Source organism: Aulostomus chinensis, chromosome 2 (assembly GCF_037954235.1).
Source record: "Aulostomus chinensis isolate RoL2024-O1b breed Wild chromosome 2, RoL_Achi_v1.0, whole genome shotgun sequence".
Lineage (NCBI taxonomy): Eukaryota > Metazoa > Chordata > Actinopteri > Syngnathiformes > Aulostomidae > Aulostomus > Aulostomus chinensis.
Window position 1 is genome coordinate 17,500,230 of NC_141321.1, and position 15,614 is coordinate 17,515,843.

Below are 15,614 nucleotides of genomic sequence, written 5' to 3' on the forward strand. Positions count from 1 at the left end.
TGGGGATTTCCTGTGAATGTAGACAACTAAGAAAAAGAAGGGAGAGTTGACAGGGGTGCAGATGAAAGCAAAGATATGAAAAGAAAAAAAAAAAAACCTGCACGCGATCACATGTCACAGACCTGAGTCATGATTCTGTCGTAGCCTCCCAGCTGGCTTTCAAGTGCTGAAAATGGGGGCAGTTTGATGAACTCACCATCTTCCACTGAACCCAGTACAGCGTTACTGAGGTCATCAGGTGTGTGACTGAGAGGAGACATGTTTAGAATTGCAACATTCAGTATTCAAACATATACTTCCTGCTATTACCATTAGGTTATAAACAAAAAGAAGAGTTGTAAAGGTGAAAGAAAAACCTGCTCTGGTAGATGGTGCCGGTCGGGTGCTTGATGACAATCTTCTGTGAGTTTTCCAAACCCAACAGCACTGAAACTGTCCGAAAAATCTCAAATACCCTCTCAAATAAAGACTGAAGGGAAGAAAATTTGAGCAGCTATTAGAGTGAAATTTTATCAATGACAGTATGACTTGTTGACAGACATTCTTACTGTTGGGTTTGGATTCGTTTCGATATCACATTTTTTCATGGAGAGGAGGAAGATTCCGGTGGTGCAGTTGATGATGTAACTGACAGTATCATTGGTTTCCAAAGCAGATTTTGACAGTTTTTCAGTACCTTCCAATAAATACTTAATGAATTGGTCCTGTGTGAGAGATGAATACGTGTCAAACATAAAAAAAGGGAGTTCCCTCAGTAGACTTTTCAAAATAAAAGTACCCACCCTACTATCATCTGTTGGTTCCCCTTCTTCAAGTTCCATTCGCAGAAGCTCTTTATCTGCTTCCTGTTTGAGAAACACACATGGATAATAAATGAAAGGTACAGCATCAGTTTTTGTGATTTGGTTATTTATCAAAAGTTTGTGTATAAGATGCATCTCACCAGAAGAAGGTCATTAATGTTTGACACATGTGGAGCCATGACATGATGACCGCCTTTTAGTCCTAAAACTAAAAGTGTGTGTGAAAAACAGAGATATAAGAGGAGAATGGAGATGCACAAACTCGCGATAAGCAATACCACTCACGAGATCTGGTTGCCCGGGTGGACACATTTGTTCTCTGTAAGGAAAACATGAAGAAAAATTACATGACATATAACTTTTGAAAAATAATTATGAGTATTATCCATTACTGGCTGAATGTTTTTATTACCTTTGTGTTTGTTGGTGACTGCATGTCTTCAAAACAAGCATAGAAAATTAAAATCATAATAAACATCTCATGTTAACTTATTAAAAAATGCAAGAGGAGAATGGAAAGATTAAAAGAGTGCAGGAGGGAGGTGAAGCCTACTGTGGGTGCAGAGGAAGCCACGTGTCTGGTTGCAGTCAGATGCAGTGATGAGCTGAAGAGGATTCGGCTTCATGTATGTGCACCTGATGCCATCACTAGAATCATCACCATTTTCTGTTTTGGATACATTTGCGCAATTATGATTTTTTTCCCCTTCCAATTGCATGTAATCACTCAATTAGATAATAACTGGGAAATCACATCACAATTCCAGATCTGAGATATTTAAAGACCTGTATTTCAACACGTAAGGCATGCAAAATGAGTCAAAGTAGAGAGTGTTTGCAGGGTTTTTTTGGTAGAAAATGAAATATTATGACAACATGAAAATCTTCAAAATAAAAAGCTTTTCCCTCATTTGTACTTCTAGAACATATGGATATAAATGAAACTGTGTGTCTGAGACCTGGAGGACTATAAACCAAAGTGCCTCTAAATAGTCAAAGGGGAAACAACACTAGTTAAATCAAACTTTTGTTTGCACCTGCATTGTATTTCTGTAATTAGGAAGATTTTATCATCGCTGTGTCGATTAAGGGTCGGATTCGAAATGAGAGTGAACGCTAGAGATTTCAAAATGTTGGCCATAATGCTTAGTAAGGGAAAAAAGTTCAGTTGTTGTTGTTGTTAAAGCAAATAGTGTTTTTGGAAAAGTGTGTCATACAATTCAATAACAAAAATGGAGTTAAAGTTGTTACACTGAGCAAAGTAAGGCCAACTGGTTTTGAATCAGAAGTGAGTTACATCCATGCTTTTTGGGAGACTTTGTGATGCCCGCATATGATAATGAAACTCAGATGAAAAATCAGAAATCTGAAACCAGTGATCAATTGCTGACATGTTTTACTCACCCAAAGTGGGTTGCAGGTTCTCCTCTTGAGCCCCTTCCCCCAGCCACCAGGTGAAATTGCCAGTATTTCTCTCTGTGGTGATGCTCCCCAGGAAGTTTCTGATCGGGTTATCAATCACCGTCAGCAGCTCTCCCCCTTGACCTTCACAGCTGCTCCTGGCTTGAAACCAGGTTTTAGGCTCACCGACTATCTCATAACAGATATTTCTAAAAAGAAATTCACACAGCAAAGCACCTTGATGTGTTTCAGACTTCTGTAGCACAAATCCTCCAACAATCCAGAAAAATATAGTGGTTCGGAGTGATGGGTTCATATTTATTGCAGTGTACTGAACAAAAGCTCATAATGCTGCAGAAACTGGCTGTAAGAGCAACTGAGAAAAGTTTCCTTTTGTCTGTCACATGGAAATTAGAGAGCTTCCTCCTGACAAACCCTGCATACGTTCTTACTACATTAGGAAAATCACTGCAGACACTCAAACAAGATGCAAACTGAAGGAGTACATGAGATCACTCTAGATTAGATGGGAACAGGCCGACCAGACCTCATTGGGCCTGCTCACAATTTTCGTATCCGTATCCTTTTTGGGTCACAGTGCTTCAAAAGGGTTCTATGTGTAACAGATGAATCTATATTTGTAAGAAAATAATCTCAAAGTAGATTTAATGACAGGGCAGCCAAAAAAAATAAAAAGGCAAATAAGGGAACCTTTGAAGGTAAGAAGATCCAGGTGCAGAAATCAGCAGAAGCTGCCAAAGACTTCAGAACATGAGAATGCATCCGACATCTGAACAGACTAGGACAAGGGTGAAGCAAGAGTACTCACAGGGAAGCTGGGCAAGACCCTGGAGCTGCTTTTATTATGAAAAGTTGCTTTGAATGACATCCAGGAAGCAGGACTAATGGGTGGACCCCATCTAGTGTAGTACAGCCTGGCATGGTAGTAATGGATGTAACCTGTGGAGGCTGGTGGTAGAAGCTTCCTGGAGGCCAGAGGTGGAGAGGGAAGGGCACTGGTGGGGGACCCTGATGCAGTTGCAGCCGCAGAAGTGATGATTTGGACACACACAAATATGGCATGGTTCTGAAGGCTCAGCTGGCATCTGCAACACCGGCTCTGACTTGATATGCCACAGGAGCTGTAGAATTCTGGGGGACAACCACACTGTTGACTTAGATAAGTTCAGCTCCAGCTCTGAAGGCTGGACCCTAGTCATCCAGAGAGATTGATTATTCAGAAACAGGAAGAGACTGAAGCTCCTCAGTGACACTGTGCAGACTATGGCATTGGAAACTATGATGACCTTGCTGGTGGAGCTCTCTGTAAACAGGAACTGAATCTGAATTCTACTTGTGAGCTCGGTGGTGGCTAGCTAACAAATGGCTAGGCAGTAGGAGACAAAGATGCTTCTAGTCAGGGCCTTTACAGTTCTGAAGATCTGTTGTTGCTATAAAGTTTGTCCTCCTTTTCCATGTTTGAGCAGATCCTGCTGTTGGTGAAGGCAGGTGGACTCGTGTGTGTGTGTGTGTGTGTGTGTGTGTGTGTGTGTGTGTGTGTGTGTGTGTGTGTGTGTGTGTGTGTGTGTGTGTGTGTGTGAATCAGCAGGGGCAGGCTGCAACTGAAGAACTTGGTATTTACCCTATCGCGAGCCTCAGATGAAACAGGAAACCAAACAGAGCTTGAGTGCAGGCAAAGAGCTGATTGGAGAGGAAACTACAGGAACAAGGCAGAGCTGATGACGACACGGGTGAAGATGAGTAGCAAAGAAAAGAAATGAAATATCAAAATTAGTATCAGAGGAAAAACTTACCAGGACACATAAAAGAACATTAATCAAAGTCCAGATTATAAAAACAGAAAAATTACTAAAATCAATTTATTAAAAAAAATCTGAATTTTCCTCAAGGAGCTTTATTGTCAGCACAGAGTACAACATCCCCTTGACCTTTGCTCAACCCTCTGTCTTAAGTATTAGAGCAGCAGAATCAGAGAATACACAAGATGATAAACAAAATTTACTGCAAGTAGAGTGTAAAAGGACAGCCTGCCTCAATAGTCATATAATTAAATTCCATGCTTAATACTTTAAAAACTCGCATGTATTTACGCATTAGATCATCCTGGATATATCAATTCAGTCTCGACTCGCTGAAATAGGCCTGATTGTTCAACATCCCTCCTCCTCTCGCCGCATACAGGATGGTAATATCGCGAGAGGACGTGGAGGAAGCTAGTATGTTTAGCTAACATGTGTTCGTGTAACCCTGATTGTGTCCTTCAATACACAGAGATTTCTCCATGGCGGGACAACTGAAGGTAAATACACACTCAACTCTTTCTCCTCGCTTGTTTGTACGCTTAACATGAAATGTCTCGGCGAAGTTTGTGGGAGAGATGTGTCACGCTGGCTACGTCGTGGCGTGAGTAAAGGAGGGCGCGTGAGCACATTTCCACGGCGCGGTGTTGAAGGAGAATCAGCGGTGGTCCAGATGAGACGTTCATACAGAAGACATCGAGGTGCCAGCTCGTGTGTTCTCAACAAGTCCCACACGGAACTGAGACACTTTTCATTGAGAACAAGCAAACTGCCCCACTTTCATCCTCTAAGCGACACTCGATGTTCTCATTGACGTCTTCTTTATTGGCTAAAAACCCAATTAGAAACCAGTAACTCAAAAAGGTTCAAATTAGTTCATTTTTTTTTGCTCTCAAATAAATGTATTTGATAGACCCAACAAAAAGAAAACTATTCTTGAAATAGACGCCCAATAAAAAATGATGCGTGATGAGATGCTGAATATTATTTATGACTAACGTATATTAATTTGGCTGCTCATTGTTTAGTTGTTTTAAGAATTGCTCCTATAGGTTTTTGCTTTCTTTCTTTAAGCATCATCTTATTATAATTTTGCGGCTAGTATTGTAGTGCTGTATTGACAATGTTGCCCATGATATGGTTTTATCACAGTATAAAACAAAAGATGTAATTTAGAGAAATGATTCACTGGAAATTTAGAGATAAGGTTAAGATGGATCTGAAAGTACAGGTTGCTGTGTACCGCCTGGGCATTCGAATACATTTACATCACATCATATTGATAACTCCAAAGACAAATTGATGCTTTTTTTTGTTTAAAAATAGCAATGTTCCTGAAGTCCTCAGTTAACCTTTTCAAGTAACAGGACAAGTCTAAACACAGCCCAATGATCTGGCTTGTCATAGTAGGAAAAAACACTGGAAGAATGAACAACGTCACACCTGCGCCTCTGGTGTCACAGGAACTGAGCCAACCTGCCTCCTCCTCACCTGAACCACTGAGCATGCATGGTGTCGATTGTGCGCAAGCAAATTTGTGTTTGACCCCTAGTAAGAGGAAAAAAACATTCACTTAACATAAATATTTACAGGCTGCATTTGTGACAACCATGAAGTTTTGTTAACCTCTTTGCTGAGAAAATGCCGTGTACAAACTCAAATTTAACATGGCAATTGAGATCCAGGGTTGTTCACAGTCATGAAAGCGCCAGTCCCTCAAAGATGCAAATGGATTTTTGGAATTTTTCCTCATCTGTCAACAGAAGCAGTTAAAGGATGCAGTAAAGGTCATTGGCTCCGGTAGCCTTCTCTTTGCCTCCTACCTCACTGTGGTTGGAGATGAGCGTTTCTATGCTAACCAGCTGATGCCCCTGCTGCAGAGGATTGCGGGGGCAGAGACGGCGCACCTGTTGGCTGTTAAAATGATCGGCTGGGGTTTGGTTCCTCTGAATCGCTACCAGGACCCTGCGTCGCTGGTAAGTACGTTGCCTCAGCGTCCGCCATCAGAAGGATGAAGACGCTGTAACACAGAGTTCTTTATGTATCCGCAGGAAGTGAACGTCTTGGGTTTAAAGTTCAGAAACCCTGTTGGGATGGCAGCGGGCTTTGATAAGCACGGAGAGGCTGTAGATGGCTTGTACAAAATGGGTTTTGGCTTTGTTGAAGTTGGGACGATCACTCCAAAACCGCAGGAGGGGAATCCTAAACCACGTGTGTTTCGACTTTCTGCAGATCATGCGGTTATTAACAGGTACGTGTTTAGAAATCATGTGAAGCCAGGCTTTCTCTCTTTGTTTAAATTTGTTTATTTCTTCCAATCTCTTCCCTAATTTTAATGGAGTGTTTTGTCATGAGTGAAACAGCGCCCCCCTAAATGCAGTGAGGAGAAACACTGTATTGCACGTGTGTCTCAGAGGATGCCACGGCAGGGTTTGCATCCTCTGAGGAGGCTATTGATGCTGGGTTAGTCAGAACCTTTTGGCCTCACATCAGTCAAATCACATAGTTAAAAGAAGGAGGGAATAAGACTTTTATTGAGCGTAATTGCGTCCTCGTGAGTGGTGAGCTGGTAAGGATGGCAGCTGAACGTCAGATGGCAAGGGGATTTATCTACATAGGTAAGGCAGCCTTCTGAAGTAACTTTATCCCAATATTCTAAGTTCTCCTGGCACTTCCTAATGAACGAAGGGCCTCAGCAGTTAAAGTCAGTTTATGCTTTTCATCGATCTCTTTCTTTTTGGACTGTTATCCGTCTTGAATGCTGAAGTACTTATTGATCCTCTCCACAAACAATAGAAAGCAATAGTATGCTCATTTCCTAGTTTAATTTCCAACTTTAATCATTTAATTTTGTTTATGTATTTAGCAATATTAGCATACATTTATGGTTAAAAGCAATAACAAATGCCACTTTAGTCACTATGTCAGAAACAGGCTGTTTTAGCCTCTGACCCCCAATTGCATTTATGTGGAGAAGGCTTGTATGCAATGGCATCTTTAAGCATTTTACATGACATTTTCTATTAAAATCCCATAGTTAAAGTTTCTTTTCTCCATGATTATTTACGTCCTCTCCATCTAATGTTGCATCTAAGTTGACAAGATGATCATTCAGAAATTCACCGTAAGGAAAATGAAGTTTAATCAAAATAGATCTTGTTAGTTCATGTTGATCTAGAAAAAAGAGTGAGCCGCTTCCTTTAATGCAGCAGTTACTTCCATGTTTTTATGTTCTAATCACTGAGCATCCTTTGTTTCAAATGGCCCAACTTTTAGTACCGAGAGCTTATTCAGATTCTATAAAGGTGAAGGAGCCACATTTGATCCTTAGTACAGTCACTGGAATGTTCTTCATCACATGGCTCAACAGGAGCAAAGACATGATGCTGCCTACATTAGGTTTCACATTTAAAAAAAACCTAACATGTTGATTTTCTCTTTTCTTCCCTGATTAATTTCCACTGATAAAGTCAAATTAAAGCAAATGCACAAATATTCTTTGAAAGAGAGGATTTGCAGGTGTATTTGAAAGAATTATTCCATAATGTTCTGTGATTTTTTTTATTTATTTTTTTTAATATTCATTGCACTCATACTTATTCCAATGAATTGTAAATTTCCTTGTCCAGCAAGAGTGTCTCAGCATACTCCTGGGACGGAGCGTATCTGCATTATTTACATGCTTGTAGCAAAACAGTATGTCGACAAATGACATAACACACTATCATTTCCATATGCACATTGTTCTGCATACATATGCACTATATCTGCTCTTAGATGTATAAAAATAATTGGGTTTAATATAATTAACTCTAGGGCGGCACAGTGGTGCAGTGGTCAGCACTGTCGCCTCACAGCAAGCCCCCACGACCCGTAACGGGATAAGAGGTAGAAAATGGCTGGGTGGATAATTAACTCTTAAAATGCACAGTATCTCAGTGTGAGCCTGGACATTTTTGCTTTAATCAAAGGGTTTGTTGTTGAGAAAGGCACACAAAAACTATTTCATTAAAACATAAAAGCATGTTGTTATTTATCATGATATGTTGTTATTATGAAACTGTGGAAAAAGAACAAGTTGATTGGAAGAAGTCATTAGAAGGCCTCCTGCAACAGTCAGTTTGTTTCCCAAAGCAGTTGAATAGGACAGAGTTCTCTGCAGCGCAACACTGAGGACCTTACTGAAATTTGCACACACACTATCATTTATTAATTAGTGTGTGTGTGTGTGTGTGTGTGTGTGCGTGCGTGCGCGCGCTTGTGTGATCTTTTCCAGGTATGGGTTCAACAGCTGCGGCCTGGTGGAAGCTCAGCAGAGGCTGAAGGCCAGAGAGCTGGCACAGCAAGAGAAAAGCAAAGGTCAGCAGGGGCCATTTGTCTGACTGTTAGTGGGACTGGGTCAAAACTATGAAGCTGATTTGCAGCAAACTTGGCGGTGATGGTTCCTCAGCTGAGGTTTGTCAGACTAAGACTTAACTTGTCCTGGAAGCATTTCTCGCAGTGACATTGAGTTTATCAAATGACACATCACAACCTGACCTGAGGTTGTCTCTTAGAGGGTTAACTCCAAAGGTTGATTAAATTTGTTAGGACAGAACATTAGAGGGACGATCCATCACAGTTTAAAACTGATCTGGTTCTGATGAGGTCACATCACCTGGCGGAACGCCCTCTCACTAATGTGATAGGAAGGGCTTCCATGTTAGAAAATTATCCATCCATCCATTTTCTTCTGCTTGTCCTGTTAAGGGTCATGGGGGGGTGGAGCCTATCCCAGCAGCCTTCAAGTGAGAGGTGGGGCTCACCCTGGACAGGTCACCAGTCCATCACAGGACCAACACATAGAGACAGACAACCATTCACACTCACAGTCACACCTACGGTCAATTTAGAGTATCAATCAGCCTCGTCCCCTCTTGATGTCTTTGGACTGTGGGAGGAAGCTGGAGTACCAGAGAGAACCCACACAGGGAGAACATGCAGACTCACACAGAAAGATCCTGTGATGGAGCCGGGACTCGAACCCACCACCTTCTTGCTGTGAGGCCACAGTGCTGACCACTGCACCACCGTGCAGCCTTGAAAATTAGTACAATTCAATTAAAATTTCATTACAAAATCTGATGTATGAATCTGCATTTATTATGTACTGTTCAATTAGTTTGTGCAGGAGAAGCCAAATATTAAATCGTGCATGTGGTTAAGTGCTGTATTTAATTTAATTTGATCTTGCTTTAATGATTTTGACTTGTTCTCATATGTAGTTTTATTGTGTCTGATCATACCAGCTTACAGCGCAGTTGCCTTATCAGCAGCCTCTGCCCTGGTTGACTCATGTGTCTGATGATGCAGCCTGTGTTTGTGTTTGTCAAACGTTCGTGTGTGTGTGTGTGTGTGTCTGTAGCTGGCCTTCCCCTTGGCATCAACCTGGGGAAGAACAAGCTGTCCCAGGATGCAAGTGTAGATTACTCGGAGGGGATGAGAGTACTGGGCCCGCTGGCCGACTACCTGGTGGTCAATGTCAGCAGTCCTAATACGCCGGGTCTCCGGGATCTACAGGGGAAGGCTGAGCTTCGCCAGCTTCTACTTGCGGTACGACCATCCAGATGTGCAACATTAACATGTGAATGATATTTCCAGCAATGGCGTGAACGGAATCATGTTGAAAATACATCACATGCACTCAACTTATCAAACATTTATCAATTATCAGACAAGTACAAAAAGAAATCATCTTCATAAATTGTATATCTTTGTTATAAATATTTAATGTCTCTGTGGCTTCCACTTTGATGCTTTCCAACCTGCGGTGATCACAAGTGGGCAGCTCTTAAGTTCATCAGTTCACACGTGGTTTGGTCTCCAGTGACCACGGAAGATCGAATATTTCTGTTTGTCTTAAGACCAAATTCGTTGTTGCATAAACCAGCAAGTGTTGCACTCACACCTGTTCATAGAGCTCTTTGTTCCCATCTTGCCACACAGAGAAGGCCATGTCATGTTTTTGGTTTTTTTTTAGTACAATTAGCACTACGATTATAGAACCAGTCAATACATTTAAACGGTGTTTAAGAGTGAAAGCAGCAACACTTCATGAAAACAAGACAGAACTCCCAAGGAAGGGGAGAAAATGTCAAGTTCATCAGCCATCAAAATGTAACCCTCCCATTCAGACAGTTTCACCTCTAGAAGAATAGACGCATTCTGTCTGATTCAGGATTTTAATGGTTATTTCTCTGTGCCACCTCACCTGATGTCCTCGTCTTCTTGATTGATCTGCTCAGGTATTGAAGGAGCGTGACGCCCTGCCGCGAGAGCGCAAACCTCCGGTCCTGGTGAAGATCGCTCCTGACCTCACCACTCAGGACAGACAAGACATTGCTGACATTGTCACAGAGGTTTGAAGTTACCCCCCCCCCCCCCCGATTGATTTCATGTTCTTCCCCTGTACTGTACGTTACGATAACCAAAAATATAAATTCTACTGCATTCTTTGAAATGTTTGTTTCAGTGCTATCTTTGAGCTCCAGTGTGCCTCAGCCGGTGTCTACATTGGCTTTAGTTTGCACAAAAGAAAATGTTACTTCCTTGCTCGAGTGAAACCAGCATTTGTTGAGTGATCAAACATAAAGAGTTTTTTTAATGACATCATGCAATAATTGAGCCTCAAGTGTGGTTGGACTGATATCTCAACTTCGACTATGGTGCTTTTTATTATTAGTGGCTAGTTTCCACTTCAGTCAGATCACCAAGATGCTCTGTTGCTCAACAACACCATTTAGACACATTTGTCTTCCGCCGCACTTCTCTGGTAGCCTCTTCACCTCACAGGAAACACAGCAGTGTTTTGTGCTGGCCAGAGTGAGTGCCAGGAGAACCTTAATGGAGGAGACATTAAGGAGGAAAAAGGGAAAATATTTAGCAGCACTCTGTCTTAGTCACAGTACACTTCACATTAGAAGCCCGTGAAGGTGAGATGACCTTACGTTGGTCACGTACGTCAGAGGTGGACACACACAGAATGTCACTCACTCGGCATATTCTGTGATTTCAGCTGGGAGTGGACGGATTAATGGTGTCCAACACCACTGTGTCCCGGCCAGAGATGCTAAGAGATCCACAAAAGTCTGAGGTCGGTGGACTAAGTGGGCAGCCAATGAAAGACCTGTCCACTAGCGTTGTCAGCGACATGTACAAGCTCACCAGAGGTACTGGCTAGTATCCTCCGTCCATTGGTCTTCAGCTGGGCATCAATACAAGAGTATGACTGTTTATTTTATCACAGGTAAAGTAACGATTGTCGGGATCGGTGGTGTGGCCAGTGGACAGGACGCTATGGACAAAATACGTGCTGGTGCGTCACTGGTTCAGCTTTATACAGCCTTGACCTACCAGGGTCCACCTGTAGTCACCAAGATAAAGAGGGAGTTGGAGCAGCTGCTGAAGTGAGTATTTCTGAGAACGAAGTCATCATCTCTATTCTCTGAGCGTCAGTTTTCCTCTTGTACCTGAATTATTCATCTGGAGAGGAACTGATAGTCCTCTAATATGATCTGTGTCTTCACAGAGAACAAGGTTTCAGCTGCGTCTCTGAAGCCGTCGGAGCAGATCACAGGGCAGCAGAAGGGGGGGCTCACTAGTCCGCTGATAGGGCGCGTAAACACAGACACTCAGGGCTGAGCAGCGCATGTAGCAGTCTTCTCCTCCAGCTAAGGCAACTCCATCCTAAACTCAAAAGGTGAAAAAAAGATGTGTGTTCACGATCACCTGTTAGGACAAACCCGGAGTGTTTGTGTTTAGGAGTGTGAATTCAAAGCATGAAGTACACAGTGTGCCGTCACTGAATCATGACAGTGTGTTGCAGGATTTGCAAAGGTCCGTTGTTTTAGATGTTCATCATTTGTTACAGTGTAACAGCAGTTGCTGCTTGTAACATACTGACAGCCTTTGGGTGTAAAGTGCTTTAAAACTGCAAACACTTGCCTCACATTGTTTGTGTATTCATATACAAAGTGCTGTGTTGTGTATATAAAGAAAATAATCTGACATGCTATCCTGATTCGTATGGATGAATGTAATGTTAGTATTTTAGGAACTGTTTGATACAGAAGTGGAAACATAGAACAGAAGTTGAACGTTAACATTTGCTCTTTTTATAAGAACGAGCCGTGGAGCTGAACAGAGCGACTGCTGCTGGGTATCTAATGTTTGTTATGTAATTGGCTGATATTCTCTCAGTATCCAATATTTATCTGTTGAGTTAAAGGAAGATGCTAGCTCTTGGGGGAGTTACACTTATTTGCCGTCCTCCCCAGAGCCAGACGAGAAGATCATTACGCTTCTCTCTGCATGTGCAAGCAGAACCAACAGAAGCACGATGACTTCTAGTTAGCTCAGCATCATGAATGGCAGTGGAGGGGCTGTGTTAGCACACCAAGTCAAAAGTCATCAAACATGCTTCTCTCCAAAATATTCTTTGCCTTTTAATAATATTAAAATGACACTAGATTATTGTTGTGCCTGGGCATAGAGATTTGACGGAGCACTGTGAAACTTCTGCAGACAAATTGTTACTAGAAGAGCCACTGCAGTTAAAACTCATTCACTACCATTCATTATGCTAAGCTAACTCGTGGTCAGCTGGTCTCTGTGGGTGTCAGCTGCTTAATGCTCACCCACAGGCCAACAGTCTCGTTGGGGAGGATGGGAAATAATTGCATTTCTCAAAAAGTGGGTGCATTCCTTTCTGTATGACTGAATTTATGCTTATTTAAAGATGGTGTGATGAAGGACTGAAAAACAATTATGCCATCACAATACTGAAGATTTTATCAATTCAGTGGCACAAAAGAGAGAGGAAATAGCAAAATAAATAACAAAGAAAACTTGTATTGCCATCGTCACTTTTTTGAAGCATCAAGAACTCAGAGTTTATACAGATAAAGGTTTCCAGTGTTGCCTGCTCAGAGAAACTTAAGCACAAAATGATGACATCTCAGTAAATAAGCATTCAGGGAGCTTTTTTCAGTAAATGTCTGTCAGAAAATATTTGTCGCCTTTGATGGTTTCCTGTGCAAGAACTGCATTCCATTTGTTGTCATCAAAATAAAACTGTTGATTTAAGACTTCAATATTGTGTTTTGATATAACAAAACAACCACAGTCCATACAAAATAAAACCAATTTTATTTTCAATGATACAGTAGGTAAAGGTGAGTAAGTGTCAATTTAATATAAATTGACTGCTGACCTTCCTCCTGTTGGGAATAAACTCTCTGGAGTTCAACCAACGCTCTCGTCTTTTCGTACATGTGTGTAATGGCGAGGTGGAATGATTCATACAGGCTGAGGTGGTCCTACATACTCGTGAAGAAAAAAGTCTTCTGGAGGGAAACAACTTCTGCTTCAACAGCGTGTATTCAACTGATCCAGACATCTGCAGCAGCAGCAAACATCCAATGATTTTAGACGTTTTCAGGCTTAAAAGAACTAACATGACTGCCCTGTAACTGTCAGCAGTAGACAAAACCCCTCCCAGTCTTCCTGCCCCCACACGAACTCCCTCTTGTTCAGTCCTGGTATTGCTACATATCTCTTTTTCTTTTATTTCTAATTTTGGGCTTTCACACTGACACGTCTTCCCAGCCCTTCACAATGTCCCAGAATAGGCTGCGGCCAGTCATTAGACAGGATCAGCTGTGAACTGCTGAGCACCTCCCTCTCCTCAGGCCAAGTCCAGACTCCCATATGTGGTGTCAGGGGGAGGAGAGGGCGAGATGGCTCATTGACTTATCTTTAAAAAAACCAATGGTCTCTAAGAGATGAAGTTTCCTCACATTAGATGAATTGCAAGATGCATCTGATGCAAGGTCATATTTTGAAAATGTTTACTATTGAATCCCCTTTTTACATATTTAGAATGCTTGTTAGTAATTCTGAAGAGCTTGGGCTTCTTCGTCCTCTGTGTCTAGCCGTCACACTGATAAAATTCTTGTCTGTGGAGAGCAGATGTCTTGGTACAGTCGCTGAGGAGGAGGAGGAGGGGTTTTAACCTCCCGCAGCTGCAGAGGGAATGAACATGAATCACATTCAGTTTTTGTAAGATTTGTATGCAAAACATAACCAAAACAATGCTAATTCAGAGCAACAGATGAGGAACAGGAAGGATCAGATAGTCAGAAGAACATGAAACTAAAAGAACATTTTCAATATAAATTGAAGTCTTTGAGAATTGACCATTTGGTGATTAATTCACTGAAGGTAAGATTGTAGCTTGTGTTTAATCACGTCTTTAATTAGGTTGTGTAAATCCTGCATCACAATGTATAGGCTCTGAGTTTTTCAGATATATGAAGGCAACAATTATTCCTCAATGTGTTGAGTAAAATGTTCCATTACTGAAGCTCAATAAATAAAGGCATGTAGAACTGAACATTGAGTTGCACCTGTGACCTTGTGGTTTAATACTGAGCGTCATAAGCACAGCCAACTGCTGCCTTGGTGAACCCAAGTATTTATTTTGATCGTCAGACTCTGATGCACTTCTTTAATACTTTAGAGATGACATTTACAAATGTGAGGCTTGTGTATTTTCTGACTTGATGTTTGTGAGTCTAAGCGGAAGATTTTATAGGCTTGAGGAGGATACACAGAGCGGGTAAAAGATCTAATGTCCTCTGGGTCGCTGGTCTCGTGTCTACTCCACCCTGAATGTTCTAAGGTAAAGCAAAGATGATTTCTGGGTCAGTTGTCAAGAATACAATTTTTGCTTAATACATTCAATCTCAGTTTGACATGTTTTATCTGAAAAGCTTCAAAATCTTAAAAAAATTAATACCATTTCATTTTCAAACATGAACTATGCGACATTGTCTGCTTTATTTTTCAAGGTAAATGGTTTTAATGAGTGTATTTCACATCAATACTCAATATTTCCCCAAATACTACAGGGAAACCTGTGTCAGAACTGCAAATACTGAAGGCTCATTGACAAACATCGTGCAGTATTACAACAACAAACGCTGCACAAATATCAACCCAGTGAAAGCATGAGAGACCTACAGAAGTGCATGCTGAGGCACAGCCCAAAATCTCAGAGAAATACCTGTTCCCATATAACTAGCCAGCCTGACAGCGTGTTCTTTTCCTTTCAAATACAAATAGGATTCTTGAGCCGAAAAAAAACCCATATTTTTCCTTTGCGTAACTTCTTGAACTCCAGAATTCAGCCTTGTATATATAGCTGAAAGCTAATGGAGTCTGACTAACAACAACAGCAATGAAACAGTAAAACTGTCTGAAAATGTCTGTTTACGAACTCTCAAGTGCATCTTTAGGTATAATCCCTATCTTATTCAGTCATATGCTGAATAAACCACAAGCACTTAATACAAACTCCAATATTTCTGGTTTGTCATGGTAGTGCCGAGTGTGACTAGGTGGAGTATTCAGTCGAGGCAGCGGCTTGCCTGCGTTTGTTAACTGTAGCATCAAAACATACTTGAGAAACATTATTATAAATCATAACTTGTGATGGCAGACATGGAGAATGTGTCCTTGAAAATCTGGAGAAATTTCAGCAGATCACTTC

At 41.4% G+C, this 15,614-nt stretch overlaps 1 protein-coding gene and 1 long non-coding RNA gene across 3 annotated transcripts; one reads left to right on the forward strand and one right to left on the reverse strand.

The window, feature by feature from the left end:
* Window positions 1-3,050: 3,050 nt before the first annotated feature.
* Window positions 3,051-5,896, reverse strand: LOC147269267 (uncharacterized). The gene is made up of 4 exons (XR_015109650.1): window positions 5,651-5,896; window positions 5,468-5,572; window positions 3,847-3,940; window positions 3,051-3,356 (listed from the first exon to the last, which is right to left on the reverse strand). It is a non-coding gene; the product is annotated as an uncharacterized LOC147269267 (long non-coding RNA).
* Window positions 4,381-13,199, forward strand: dhodh (dihydroorotate dehydrogenase). Of its 2 annotated transcripts, none has more exons than XM_086181673.1 (9): window positions 4,381-4,524; window positions 5,788-6,000; window positions 6,076-6,275; window positions 8,301-8,383; window positions 9,429-9,616; window positions 10,309-10,422; window positions 11,079-11,232; window positions 11,310-11,469; window positions 11,592-13,198. In XM_086181673.1, the coding sequence occupies exons 1-9, from the start codon at window positions 4,507-4,509 to the stop codon at window positions 11,662-11,664; spliced, it is 1,203 nt and encodes a 400-aa protein (XP_086037799.1). In that variant the 5' UTR covers window positions 4,381-4,506; the 3' UTR covers window positions 11,665-13,198. The 2 variants fall into 2 exon arrangements, with proteins under 2 accessions (XP_086037799.1, XP_086037808.1); XM_086181682.1 differs by having other exon boundaries at window positions 4,391-4,524; window positions 5,905-6,000; window positions 11,592-13,199.
* Window positions 13,200-15,614: the final 2,415 nt, after the last annotated feature.

Bases quoted from the DNA above. Each gene is read 5' to 3' on its own strand.
- dhodh (XM_086181673.1), top strand. The intron at 8,384-9,428 runs GTCAGCAGGGGC...GTGTGTCTGTAG, and splicing joins ACAGCAAGAGAAAAGCAAAG to CTGGCCTTCCCCTTGGCATC. The intron at 11,233-11,309 runs GTACTGGCTAGT...ATTTTATCACAG, and splicing joins CATGTACAAGCTCACCAGAG to GTAAAGTAACGATTGTCGGG.